Raw genomic sequence first — 14249 nt, 5'->3', positions numbered from 1 at the left:
TTGAGGCAGCGGCACCAGCGGCGGCGACTCCCGCAACCCCAGCGGCCGGCCTTCGCGGAGTGTGAGGAAGGACAAGGCGCCTTTGCGTCCCCGCCACGTCTGGACGCCCCGGGCTCCCCGGCTGCGCTCGCCGCGCGCACCTCCCGGCCTCGGCCCGGCTTGCTGCGGCGCCCGCGGGCGGGCGAGGAGGAAGCGCCGCGGCTCTGTCGCCGCCGGCCTCCTGCTTCCTCCTCCTCCACCTCTTCCTCAGCGGCGGCCCTAGGCCCGGGCGACGCGGCCGCCGCGCCTCGAGTTTGAGGGCGCCGGGCGGCGCGGCCTCCTCGGCGGGCTCGGCCGGGCGTCCGCCCCGGGTCTCGACGATGGGGCGCGGGGGGCGGCGCCGCTAGGAACACGACGAGCGGAGCGGTCGGTGCGGAGCAGCGGGGGCCGGCGGCCCGCAGGGAAGCGGGAGCGGCGGCCGCGGCCTCGGGGCCTGTGAGCGGAGGCACCCGCCATGGCCAAGGCGGGCGGCGGCGGCGGCGCGGGAGCCGGCGGCAACGGGGCACTGACCTGGGTGGTGAGTGGCGGGCGACGGAGGGCGGGGGTCCTGGCCGCGGCATTGTTCCCGGCCCGCGGCGGGGGAGGAATTCCGCCGGGCGGACCGGGGGTGGGGAGGAAGGGAAAAGAGAGGGAAATCCGGCGCCCCGGACGGGCGCCCCGTCGGGGCTTCTGCCAGCAGAACCCCCCGCTCCCCGCCCCTTTTCTTTCTTTACCTCTTTGGAGGCTCCGCTGCTGGGGCTTACGTGCGCTTAAACTTAGGGGGACAGACCATGAATCCGATAGGAAGCCCTCGCTTCATCTTTTTTCCTCTTTCTCAAGACTCTTCCAGGTCAGTGAGGCATGAGATGATGGGTATGGCAGTAATGCCTGTGTGTCTCTGTGGGTCAGCACTTTTATTAAATGTGGTTTGAGAAAATCCCGGAGAAAGGGGTGTGTGTGTGTGTGTGTGTGTGTGTGTATGTGTGTCCGTCCTGGAAATGCAAATGCAACCATTTCTGATTCTCTGACCTCTCAGAGAAGAATGGGTTTGGTGGGGGGATTCGTCTAAGGCAATTTACACTGGAGTTCAGAGTCTCGTTCGATTGAAAGCGCATTCGGAATGGCTGTTTCCGCAGCAGCTAATATGCTTGTAGGTCGTCCATCTGTCCGGGTGGGATTATTAAAAGAAGCGTTCACCTGCGTCAGCATCGCAGGTGAAGCGGGGTGGGGGCCGAATGGAGGGTGCTGGAGAGGTGACCGAAGTGCTTAGCCCCGGAATTAAAGGATTTCGGCGCTCCGTTCCTGCTGGGAAGTAGTAGAGGAGGGAAGACCCAGAGAGATCCGATTCCCACGGCAGATCGATAATTCACCAGCATTTCACTTGCTCAGCATAGAGTTCAGAGCAGGGTCATTTCCTACACACACAAAAAAGCGCAGCTCAGCCAACTGACTTGGTTTCCAGGAGAAACATTTAAAAAGCGTTACATTTTACAGGGACTTTCGATGGATTTTCCCCTTTTTCAAAACACCCAAGGAAACTTTCATATTGGCATTTTTATTACCACTGCTTCATTTTCTCTTCACTTGGGCCAGGTTGAGGGGAGTTGAGTAGCAGTTCTGCTGTGTTGAAAAGTATTCCTTGTAAAAAAAAAAAAAAAAAAAAGTATGTTACTGGTAGCAGAAAAACATTTTAAGCACTTATGTTTGGGTGCCAGGGTGCTTTGCAAAGTGACTTGCCAGGCTTTTATTGTTGAGTTTTCCGAATTTTGTATGCTGCTCCAATAATGTAGCATGGTGAACAGATCAGAGCCAGAATAGATAACATGTGAGGTTATAAATTATTGGTCCATGCGGTCCATTCTCGGAGGGGAGAATGCATAAATGCAAAACACTGATTTTTATAAATGGATGGCCCTTACCCCTGTTACTAAAATCAAACAACTTCTGAACATTGAGTTAGCCAGATGGTTCTCATTCACTATTTGGAAGTGTCCAGGCCTGATTTGTGTTCCTGAGGACTTCTGATTCTGTAATGGTAAACATTTTGCTCCAAGATGGAATTGGTTGGCATTTGACATTTGATAGCGATATTTAATTTACTGGTATTTAACTTTGTAGATAACTAAATGACTGCTTTTTCTGTCAAGCTCAATAGGAAACTTATTTACATAAAAAATTTCATGAAACTTAGAGGGTCTCATTCGGTATCAGAAAATTCATTTGATAATTTTGATTTATTAAAGGCTTTTTTTTCATACAAAACTAATACAGTAAAAGTCACTTAATCTTTTACTTATAGATTGTATCCTCTTGTTGGATTAGAAGTTTATTGAAACGCTAATCACTCCGGAAGTCCACTTTAAGATTTGATGCTTGCTTTAAATTTGTCAGGTTGTATGACCATCTTTATGTCCGTAATCAACATCATTGATCATAGACTAATTTTATGGGAGGCAATATAGTGAGGTGGTTATGAGGATGGATTTTGATGTCAAGTTGATGTAGATTCAGATCCTTTCTGCAACACATACTCCAAAAGGGACCTAGCCTTTCTATGTCTGTTTTCTCATCTATAAAATAAGGTTGCATTGAGAATTAAATGAGGTAAACATAGGTAGCCAGTTCTGGGTTTAATAAATGGTTTTTGTTGTTGGTGGTGAAGTTCAAGAAATGTACACTCAGAATAATGAAGTTGCTTTTACATGAAATGCTTTTGAACCCGGGTGAAAGGAAATTATTCCTTTGAAGGAATTCAGGGATTTGTTTCAGTGGTCATCTATTTCTGAAGAGGGGTAACTTTGCCTGCTGTATTGAAACTGGTGTTATGTTGCCACCTGCTTGTGGGTAACAGGAAGAAATAAAAATGGAATTAGTCCCTGATAGCGTTCTTTTGGGAGGGGGATGGGTAATGCCATGCGTTGCTGGTATTAACTTCTATTGGGATGCTTGCCAGCATGTAGTATTAACATTGTCATTGCATGAAAGTTTACATTTTTTATAGGTATCTCTCATGACATATATTTTTAAATGTTTGTTTATTATTTTGAGAGACAGAAAGAGTGAGAGCAGGGAAGGGGCAGAGAGGGGTGGGAGGTGGGGGGGAGCGGGGGGGGGGGGGGAGAATCCCAAGCAGGTTCTCTTCTGCACTGTCAGCACGGAGCCCGATTTGGGGCTCGATTTCACAAACCATGAGTTCATGACCTGAGCCAAAATCAAGAGTCAGAAGCTCAACCCACTGACCCACCCAGGTGCGCCCTGAAAGTTTACATTTCAGTACCTGAAACCACAAAGCAGGGTGGTTTAAGACTGACATTAACTTCTCCTTATGATACTGTATTTGGTTTGTGCTTGATTTATAGCATTTTAAGCTAATTTTTTGAAATTAAAAAAAGTGAAAAAAGATAGTAGAACTATTTTGAGTTAACACTGACAACAGCTCTGAAGGCTTCCTGAACTAAGCAAAGTTTCTTGAATTAACCTTTAGTTTGTAAAGCTTTGATTAGTAGACCCTCTAGTCAATTTCATTTTGTTATTTATCATTTGTAAGTGGTTGTAAAAACTTGTGGAAACATTAGAATATAGTTAATTACCATATGAATATTGATCTTTTTTTTCCTAGCAGTACTCTAATTTGGTAGATTAAAAGATATTATGATTAAAAATATTAGCATATAAAAAAGTGGTGCCCAGAATAGTATAAGAAGCCTTCTTATATTTACCAAGTTTCAACGATTTACCAACTCAAGGTTACCCAGTTTGTCCCTTTTCATTATTTTGAAGTAGAGCAAATCCTGGAATTATGTCACTTCATCTGTAAATATTTCAGTATTTGTCTCTAAAACGTAAGTTTCTTTAAAAAATATATAAAACCACAGCTAACATAGTGTTTTAAAAAGTAAAATTCAATGAGGGGTGCCTGGGTGGCTCAGTCAGTTAAGCATTGCATCCGACTTCGGCTCAGGTCACGATCTCACAGATTGTGAGTGGGGTGAGTGGAGCCCCACGTCCGGCTCTGCTGGCAGTTCAGAGCCTGGAGCCTGTTTTGGATTCTGTCTCCCTCTCTTTTTGCCTGCCCCCTCTCGTGCTCTTATCTTTCAAAAATAAATAAGTATTTAAAATTTTTAGAAAAGTAAAATTCAGTGAGAGACAAGGAATACTTTTTTTGTTTACTGTGAATATTTCTAATTCAGAAAACATGATTGTATATTCAAATATTATGTAAAGATTTGTATTAAGAACCTTGCTTTAGGGGCACCTGGTGGCTCAGTCGGTTGAGTGTCCATCTCTTGATTTCGGCTCAGGTCCTGATCTCAAAGTTCATGAGTTCAGGCCCCATGTTGGGCTCTGCACTGACAGTGTGGAGCTTGCTTGGGATTCTCTCTCTCTCTCTCTCTCTCTCTCTCTCTCTGTCTCTGTCTCTCTCTTCTCTCACTCTCTGTCTCTCAAAATAATAAACAAACATTTAAAAATATATGTCATGAGAGATACCTATAAAAAATGTAAACTTTCATGCAATGACAATGTTAATACTACATGCTGGCAAGCATCCCAATAGAAGTTAATACCAGCAACACATGGCATTACCCATCCCTCTCCCAAAAGAAGGCTCTTGACCAGTCTAAATCTTAATTACTCTTCAAGGCTAGCTCAGAGTCTCACGAAACTCTTATCCTCCAGTTTACACTCATCCTTTCCTGTTACTCTTATGGGTAAAAAAAAAAAAAAAAGTATTTTTATATAACTTTCACGCATAATTTTGCCTTTAACAATTAAATTATAAACTCCCTAAAATCAGAGACCATGTGTTGTACTTATTTGTATCCTTTATAGTGTTTAGCAAAAAGCTGAATTCATAATCCAACCTCAGTTATTTTTTTTTTATTAAAAAAATTTTTTTTAACATTTATTATTAAGAGACAGAGAGACACAGCATGAGCAGGGAAGGGGCAGAGAGAGGAGGAGACACAATGTGAAGCAGGCTTCAGGCTCTGAGCTGTCAGCACAGAGCCCGATGAGGGGCTCAAACTCACAAACTGCGAGATCATGACCTGCTGAAGTGGGACTCTCAACAGACTGAGCCACCCAGGTGCCCCTAACCTCAGTTATTCTTAACAAATTGGGTAACTGACATATAACTTCCTCAAAAGTCTATCATTAGTAAGACAAGTGGTCAGGTAGCGATGTTAGATACATTGTCGAGTAACATAAAGCAGCACTTAGAAAATGTTATAATTGGTGCTAACTTTTCTGAATGGAAGTGAGTGTTTACCTATAGTTTTAGATCTGTTAATTATTTCAGTGCCAGTAGTTGTATTTTACTAAGTACAGCTTTTAAAAACTAAGCCTCTTTTATAGTTTTTAAAAATAGGGCCCCCGTTAGAGAAAAGGTATGATGAGTTTATTATTTTCATTTGCAGAGAAAGAAATGGGGGTGGGGCTGGTTAGAGAATTAGGTAACAAACTATTAATCACCTGACTAAGGCAGAAGTGGGATTGAAACCAGGTTTATCTTTGTAACCATGATTTAATACAACCTCCCACTTTAAAAACATTAAAAACCAAAAAGCCTCATCTTTTATATCCTGATGTAACAGGATTAAAAAGTCTTCTGGGGTATACTTGTATCTCTTTCTACTAACCTTTCGTTTACTTTCACACAGAAAGCTAGGGAATATGTTTCCTTTTTAGGGTATATGTATCTTGTGTAACAATGCTTTTTAAGAGAATGGGCTGTGAAATCAGATCACATAGTTTCATAATTCAGCTTCTTCAAGTACTAGTTTATTAGCTTTGGGAAAACACTTCTTCAGACTTCATTTCCTCATCTATAGAAGGAGAATTATGATAAGGGTGTCTACTTTGTGGAGCTCTTTGAGGACTGATTGAGATTATCCATATATTCACGTAATGCTGCCACATAATCTCTCAGATGTGTACACATGCATGCGTCTTTTTTTCTTCAAGTCTATTGAAAAGAATTTTCATGTCTTTTGTCTCAGAGAAAGTATTTTTTTTTTAATATTGTGAAATAACAAGTCAGCATTCATCACCACACAGTTACAATTTTTTTTCTTTTGATTGGGATTTTTTAAGATCAAATCTCTTAGCAACTTTTAAATATACAGTGCAGTATGATTAACTGTAGTCATATTGTTTTACATTACATTCCCAGGACTTCCTTATTTTATAACTGGAAGTTTGTACCTATAGGTCACCTTCTGCCATGTTGTTCCCTTCACCCTCCATATTCAGGGTTTTTGTTTTGCTTTGTTTTTAGATTCCAAATATAAGTAAGATCATACAGTATTTGTCTTTCTTTCTTTGATTTATTTCATTAAGCGTAACGCCTTCAAGGTTCATTCATGCCACAAATGGCAAAAGTTCCTTCTTTTTTTATGGATGGATGATATTCCTGTGTGTGTGTGTGCACGTATGTATGTATGTGCGTATGTACCACATTTTCTTTATCCATTTATTAATGGACGCTTAGGTGGCTTGTGTGTCTTGGCTATTGTAAATAATGCTGCAGTGAAAATGGGGGTGCATATATCTTTCCAAGTTAGTATTTTTGTTTTCTTCAGATAAATGCCCAGAAGTGGAATTGCTGGATCCAATGGTAATTTTATTTCTAATTTTTAAAAATAATAATATTTTTAAATAATATTTTTATTTAATATTTTATTAACTATTATTTAAAAATAATTATTTTTCATGTTTATCTATTTTTGGGAGAGAGCACAAGTGGGGGAGGGGCACAGAGAGAGGGAGACAGAATCCAAAGCAGGCTCCCCACTGCTAGTGCAAAGCCTGACAGGGGGCTTGAACTCACGAACTATGAGATCATGACCTGAGCTGAAGTCAACCAACTGAGCCACCCAGGTGCCCCCTATTTGTAATTTTTTTTTTGGGAAACCTCATGCTGTTTTCCATGGTGGCTGCACCGATTTACATTCCTGCCAACAGTGCACTAAGGTTCCCTTTTCTCCACATCCTTGCTAACACTCCTTATTTCTTGTCTTTTTGATAATAGCCCTCCTGATAGGTGTAAGGTGGTGTCTTATTGTGGTATTTATTTATTTATTTATTGTGGTTTTGATTTGCATTTCCCTGATAATTAGTGATGTTGCATGTTTTTTTCATGTGTGTATTGACCATCTATGTCTTTTTTGGAAAAATATTTACTCAGGAAATCTGCCCATTTTTTTTGTTGTTGTTGGATTTTTTCTTGCTATTGAGTTGTATGAGTTCTTTATATATTTTGGATATTAACCCCTTATCAGATTTATGATTTGCGAGTATTTTTTCATGTTTGGTAGGTTGCCTTTTTATTTTTTATGGTTTCCTTTGCTGTGCAGAAGCTTTTTCTTTTAAGTTTATTTCTGTATTTTGAGAGAGAGTGTGTGTGAGTGTGAATGGGGGAGGGGCAGAAAGAGAGAGAGAGTGTGAATCTGAAGCAGGCTGCATGCTCTCTTGAACTCACAAACTGTGAGATCATGACCTGAGCTGAAACCAAAAGTTGGACACTTAACGGAATGAGCCACTCAGGTGCCCCTGTGCAGAAGCTTTTTAGTGTGATGTAGTCTCGCTTATTTTTTGTTTTGTTGCCTCTGCTTTTGGTGTCCATTAAAAAAAATCATTGTCAAGACCCACATCAAGGAGCTTACATTGAAGTCTTTAATTCATTTTGAGTTCATTTTTGTGTATGGTATAAGATAGGGCTCCCATTCATTCATGCATGTGGCTGTCCAGTTTTCCCAGCACCATTTATTTATTGAAGAGACAATCCTTTCTTCCTTGTATATTATTCACTCTTTTATTGTAAATTAATTGACCATGTATGTGTGGGTGTATTTCTGGGCTCTCTGTTCTGTTCATTGATCTTTGTGTCTGTTTTTATGCCAATACCATACTGTTTTGATTATTATGGCTTTTAATATAGTTTGAAACTGGTGAGTGGGATGCCTCTAGGTCTTTTCTTCTTACTCAAGATTGCTTTGGCTATCCAGAGCCTTATGTGGTTCCATACACATTTTAGGATTGTTTGTTCTGTTTCTCTGAAAAATGCTGTTGGAATTTTGATAGGGATTGCATTGAATCTGTAGACTGCTTTGTGTAGTATGGACTTTTTAAGAATATTAATTCTATGAGCATAGAATTTCTTTCCATTTTTTTGTGTCTTCAGTTTCTCTATCAATGTCTTAGTTTTCAGCGAATGGGTCTTTCACCTTTCTGGTTAAATTTATTCCGAAGTATTCTTTCTGATTCAGTTGTAAATGGGATTGTTAATTCCTCTTTCTGATAGTTTGTCATTGTACAGAAACACAAGAGAGTTATATATATTGATTTTGTATCCTTCATCTTTCCTGAATTTGTTAATTTTAATAGTTTTTTGGTGGAGTCTTTAGATTTTTCTGTATATAATATATCGTCTGCAGATAGTGACAGTTTTACTTCTTCCTTTCCAGTTTGGATGCCTTTTAGAGAAAGTGTATTTTTTATTTTCACAGTGGACATTTAAACATTCCGTATGATCTTAAGTATCCCTCACCTTCCATCTCTTTCCCTGTCCCTGGTTTGGGAGGGCATCTCTTGAGGAGCATAGATGGAAGACAAAGTGTTGGTTTTTATTGTAGCATGGCCCTCTCTATTACATAGGTGAAATATGAGTGAAAGGAACATCAAAGCGTGGCAGTCTTGAGGGAGAAAGGAAGGGGAGGAGATGTAACAAAAGGGTAATGTGAAGTCTAAGGGGGTCATTTATAGAAGACAGGAGAAAAGGCTTGTTGCCAAGGTTTTGCTAGCACCACTCTTGTTGGCTTGGTGATGGTGAGATTTTTTGTGCCGATTATGTGAATGACTGGCTCAGTTCCTTTTTAGCACCAACTGGCAAACCATCTCCTCTCCCCTCCTTGGCAGCAATTCATTCTCTCACAGAAAAACAGGAACTGTGGGTGATTGCCCCAAATTGCTATATCTCACGTGACAGCTCTGGAACTGTGCATGGAACAGTCTTTTTTTTTTTTTTTTTCTTAAACAGAATGATCTTGGTACATACTCATTCTGAAATAAAAAATTTGTTTTATTGGAATGTTTTTCTTTCTTTTCTGGTGGTTGAGAAGTATTCTTGATAAAGGTTGAATCTTGGATAAATGTTATATCTATATTCTTTCACTAGGAGTTAGCAATATTGCAAAAGTGCTATACAATAATATTTTAATATCAACTACATGAATTATTTTGATATTTTTGTTATAATTTAAAAATCCCCAACAATGCATTAATTTGGCAGCCACCTTTTGAACTTCAGAAAAAGTCGTTTATGGCATCATGTGTAAACCACAAAGAGAATTAAAACGTTTTTAGATATGTGAAGGGTATTTTCAGATGGGGTTATTTTACATTTTCATTGACTTTAGTTTTATGTGGAAATCAAAATGTTGCTCTGATTTCTTATATTCCATTGTAACTAGATGCTGGATTTATTACTATAAATAGCTCGGTATTTTGTCCACATAAACAAATTTAGACAGTAAAATAAATTACAAATAAACTTAAATTGTAAGTTTTCACTTTTATCAAACCTTAAAATTTATTTAGAATGTTTTTGGTAATTGATTATTTTTACAGGCATATTGTGAATTTTTATTTAATGTGGAGTACTTAGTGCAATCACGATAGTACAAGGTATTTTACTACTATGAACATATAAGAATAAGAAAAGTTTAAATCATCATTTTTGAATCAAAAGACCCCCTTCTTTTTAGTGTTTCAAATGAGCATAATTCAAAAACTTAAAGCAAATTAAGAAGATAGTGAAACAAGGACTTGAAAAGCAAAAGATGAATACAACAGCAACCACAACAAAAATTTAAAAATCAAACCTCTTTGCTGACATTTACCTGTCTCAGTTAAACAGGAGGATGAGGGGATTATTGCAACTCAATAAGGATTTTTCAGCTTCTCAAATAGTGCTAATCGCACAAGAGATTCACTGGGAAAACTTGTAGATATACAGGTAAACCACATAAGTTGTGAATGAAAACCCAAACATACTGACATTAATATGGGAAGTGTAACACCTCTCCTCCCCAAATGAAACGAGCATAATTCTTTTTAGCCTACAAGTGTCAAATATATATCTGTCTTCTTTATCATTTGTGGGGTTGAGTGTTTTTATAAATGTGTCCATATGGGTTTGCTGGTCTGTTTCTGTTTAAGCTAGTTTCGTGATCTCTTTTCTGAATATTATCAGTAATAGTGTTAAAACTGAAGAACTACTTGGTGATTTCTTTCTTTCCTTTTCTTTTCTTTCTCTCTTAGCTAGAGATAGTGGTAATAACAGCTGGAGGGAAGATGATCAATAGATTTTTCTCATTTTACTTAGTTCTCAGGCCCAAGATGTTTGTACTTACACCTGTTCTAGGGATGGGATCATCCCATTGTGGTGCGGGGGGGGGAGCGAGCAGTTGCTGTCTGTCCCGTCACCCCCAGATTTTGATTTTTAGTGACCTGGACATTATTTAGGGGACAACTTTCTGCTAACAAACAGGACATTATTCCAGGTTTCTGTCAGAAAAACTTATAGACCTCTCAGGAGAGAACCTTCTCTTTCTGTTTGCTGTTAGTGAGCCAGCCATTTGTTGAGAATGGGAAAGTAAAAGACAAATCTGACCACAGTGTTAATTTCTATTTTCTATGCCAAGCCTGCCAATCTTATTTATTTTGGTTTTACTTTTTGCTTAGATTCTAGTGAGAAAGTTGGGAGTGTGGAAGTAATAAGTAAGTATTAACAGTGTCGCTGGAAAAGAGAAACCTTCAGTTTTATTGTAGCTTATTTACATTTTCACATACATGGGTTAATAAACTTTAAAAATACTTCTATCCATGTTTATTGTAGAAAACTAGAAAATGTGTATCAGAAAAAAAAATGAAAGGGGCACCTGGGTGGCTCAAGTCGGTTGAGCATCTGACTTCGGCTCAGGTCATGATCTCTTGGTCAGTGAGTTCAAGGCCCACATTGGGCTCTGTGCTGACAGCTCAGAGCCTGGAGCCTGCTTCGGATGCTGTGTTTCCCTCTCTTTCTGCCCCTCCCCACTCATGCTCTGTCTCTCTTGCTGTCAAAAATAAATAAACATAAAACATTTAAAAAAAGAAAATAACTTATTTCTACTTTTCACAGATGATTTTGAATGATATTCTGTTGAGTGTATTTTATATTTTTTCCTATGCGTGTACAATGAGTAATTTTTTTTCTGATGATAATGGGCTCATATTTTTTATATACTCTTGTAATTTTGTTCACTAAACAGTGTAGTTTTAATAAGCTACCCATTTAAAAATACTTGATTACTAACATTTTCACATAAAAGTTAAAGCAATAGAGTTTATATAGTCAAAGCAAATAATTTTTGGTAAAGTTAACTAAAAATATTGACTCAACGAAATACTTAGGTTTAAAGTTTTATTATTATTTTTTTTTATTTTTAAAAAAAAATTTTTTTTTTCAACGTTTATTTATTTTTGGGACAGAGAGAGACAGAGCATGAACGGGGGAGGGGCAGAGAGAGAGGGAGACAACAGAATCAGAAACAGGCTCCAGGCTCTGAGCCATCAGCCCAGAGCCCGACGCGGGGCTCGAACTCACGGACCGCAAGATCGTGACCTGGCTGAAGTCGGACACTTAACCGACTGCGCCACCCAGGCGCCCCTAGGTTTAAAGTTTTAAATGCAAGTTTTAGAAATTGAGAGTTAATATTGAATTGTCGACAGATCTCAAAACATTTGTTTTATTATATTCTATAAATAATATGTGTTCTTTAAGGCCTTTCAATACTTAAATTTTTTTTTTAATGTTTATTTTTGAGAGAGGCAGACAGAGCGTGAGCAGGGGAGGGGCAGAGAGAGAGAGAGGGAGGGTGTGTGTGTGTGTGTATGTGTGTGTGTGTGTGTATGAGCGTGTGAGTGGGGGTGGGCAGAGAGAGGGAGGGTGTCTGTGTGTGTGTGTATGAGCGTGTGAATGGGGGTGGGGCAGAGAGCGAGAGAGAGGGAGGGTGTGTGTGTGGTGTGTGTGTGTATGAGCATGTGAGTGGGGGTGGGGCAGAGAGAGAGGGTGTGTGTGTGTGTATGTATGAGCGTGGGAGTGGGGCAGAGAGAGAGAGAGAGAGAGGGAGGGAGGGAGAAAGAAAGAATCCCAAGCAAGCAGGCTTCACACTGTCAGCGCAGAGCCTGATGTGGGGCTTGAACCCACAAACTGTGAGATCGTGACCTGAACCAAAATCAGGAATTGGACACTTAGCTGACTGAGCCACACAGGCACTTGTCAACTTATTTTCTAACATTTATATATTATTCTTAGAGAAAATTACAGGTAGTAATTTAACAAAGCCAACTATGTTTCACTTGTTCTCTCATTTTTGAGACATTATCCTATCAAGAATGACAACTTTTGAACTTGATAGGGATCTGTTAGGTGCAAGCAAACATTCCTTATTCTCTCATAATCCATTTGGGAGGAAGAAGGGATATGGGAAAAGTTGTTAATTCTTAAAGGAGTGCTGAAGGGCTTTACCCTTGTTTTACATACTTGTGGGTGCGCGCCCTTTTAGTTCAGTGTAACTGCTCAGGGCTAAATGTGGAAGCCCAAATTAGGTAGACCTGTCTTTGGTTTAGTCAAATCAAAGATGTTTTCTTTGTTGTGGGATTTGGAGTAGTAGCCTGGGATCAGAAAGCCTTTACTTGCATGGTTATTATAAGTTCCTAACCTTTATGCCAATGATTGCAAATAGTTCTAAGTTAATGTTCACTTTTATTCCATAGCATTTATTGCCTTTAAACACTTTCTAAAAGAGTGTGATCTTAGTCCTTACTATTCTGAGGACCCATTATAAAAAATCAATTATGTTTTTACCTTTAGATTTGTTTCTATAAATTAATGAGCTATCTCATGAGAAGCCAGGATTAGAAATTTGGAGACTGTCTGGTATTTTTAAAATATAATTCATACTTCTGGCCAGTTCATCATCTAACTCTTGATAGAAATAGAATGTGAAGACTTTATGAAACAATTATTTTCTTTTATCCAAAGCTGTTTTTAATTGAGCAGTGTAATGTATAAATGAAAGAGTGTATAAGAATATAGTTTAAAATATAGAAAATGAGTTATTTATAATACTTTATTTTGAAATATTATTAAGTATCTTTAATTTTATGTTAAATTTATGGCACTGGAAGATTTTAATTAATGTTTGAATTTCCATGGAGTTTGTATGTTACAATTCTTGTCCTGGTTTAGACTGCTCAGAGGTTCTGCATTTGATTTTTAAACATAAATTTCAAGACTATGTAATGGCCTTTTTTCAAATATTAACTTTAAAGATAATGGTATGTATGGATGGTATGTATTCAGGTCCTATATGTAGGACCTGAATTGAAGTGACTTGTTCAAATGCATAAAAACAAAACAAAACAAAACCTCTTTTGTTGTTTGTCTTCTGCCCACTTCATTTCTACTAAATTCAAAGACCTGTGAAGATATCTCAATTTTCATTGTGTCTTATATGTGAATTATTTTTTGGTTGTAAAAAAATATGTCAGTATAACACCTTTCTTTTAGTGAGATGTTTTATTTGTCAACATTAGGGAATTCCAGAAGAAGCGTGTGTTCTCTGCTGCTATTAAGAAGACAGGGAAATCTCTAGACCTCGGGAATTGGATTAGGGATCCTTATCTACTGTAGGAATGGTTAGGATTAAGATCACCAACCTCTGTCTCTTTGGAATTGGCATAGAAACTAGAATCATGGGATGCCTCAGTAATGAGGTACCTAGCACTGATATATAAGGAATTATTGGCATGACCTCTAAAAAGTGTGAAATTTGAGATTTCATAAACCATGCTTAGTATTTTCAGCAATATCAGTGCATATTAATTAACTACACAGGTTACTATTTTGTGTAGGTTACTTTTGCCTACTCTTTACTATAATTTTCAGTAGCTTAATGGCAAGGCGTTGGTATGTGGAAGACTTGGGGACTCCTGCAGCTAGCCAGATTTAGTCATTGTGAACCTATAACCTGACCAGAACTCCTGTTCCTTCGAAAGTTTTTGAGGACTGTAAGAATTATCTTGAAAACTTACAGAATTGGGAAATATTTATATTTGTGGATTATATAGGTGTAGGCATATGACTTTCCTACTTTTTGGGCTGAGTCAAAACTGCAGTTTTACACTGT

At 38.9% G+C, this 14249-nt stretch overlaps 1 protein-coding gene across 1 annotated transcript in view; it reads left to right on the top strand.

Moving 5' to 3' along the window:
• Positions 1 to 297: 297 nt before the first annotated feature.
• Positions 298 to 14249, top strand: part of TOP2B (DNA topoisomerase II beta) — a gene marked incomplete at its 5' end in the record, with an annotated part of 64986 nt that continues 51034 nt past the window's right edge. Inside the window, one exon of the mRNA XM_043595538.1 lies at positions 298 to 556. Within this exon, the coding sequence (XP_043451473.1) occupies positions 298 to 556 (259 nt within the window). The remainder of the gene's footprint in view (positions 557 to 14249) is intronic.

Source organism: Prionailurus bengalensis, chromosome C2, assembly GCF_016509475.1.
Source record: "Prionailurus bengalensis isolate Pbe53 chromosome C2, Fcat_Pben_1.1_paternal_pri, whole genome shotgun sequence".
Classification (NCBI taxonomy): Eukaryota; Metazoa; Chordata; class Mammalia; order Carnivora; family Felidae; genus Prionailurus; species Prionailurus bengalensis.
The sequence above is the reverse complement of the archived record's forward strand: the minus strand, read 5'-3'. Positions and strand labels throughout refer to the sequence as shown.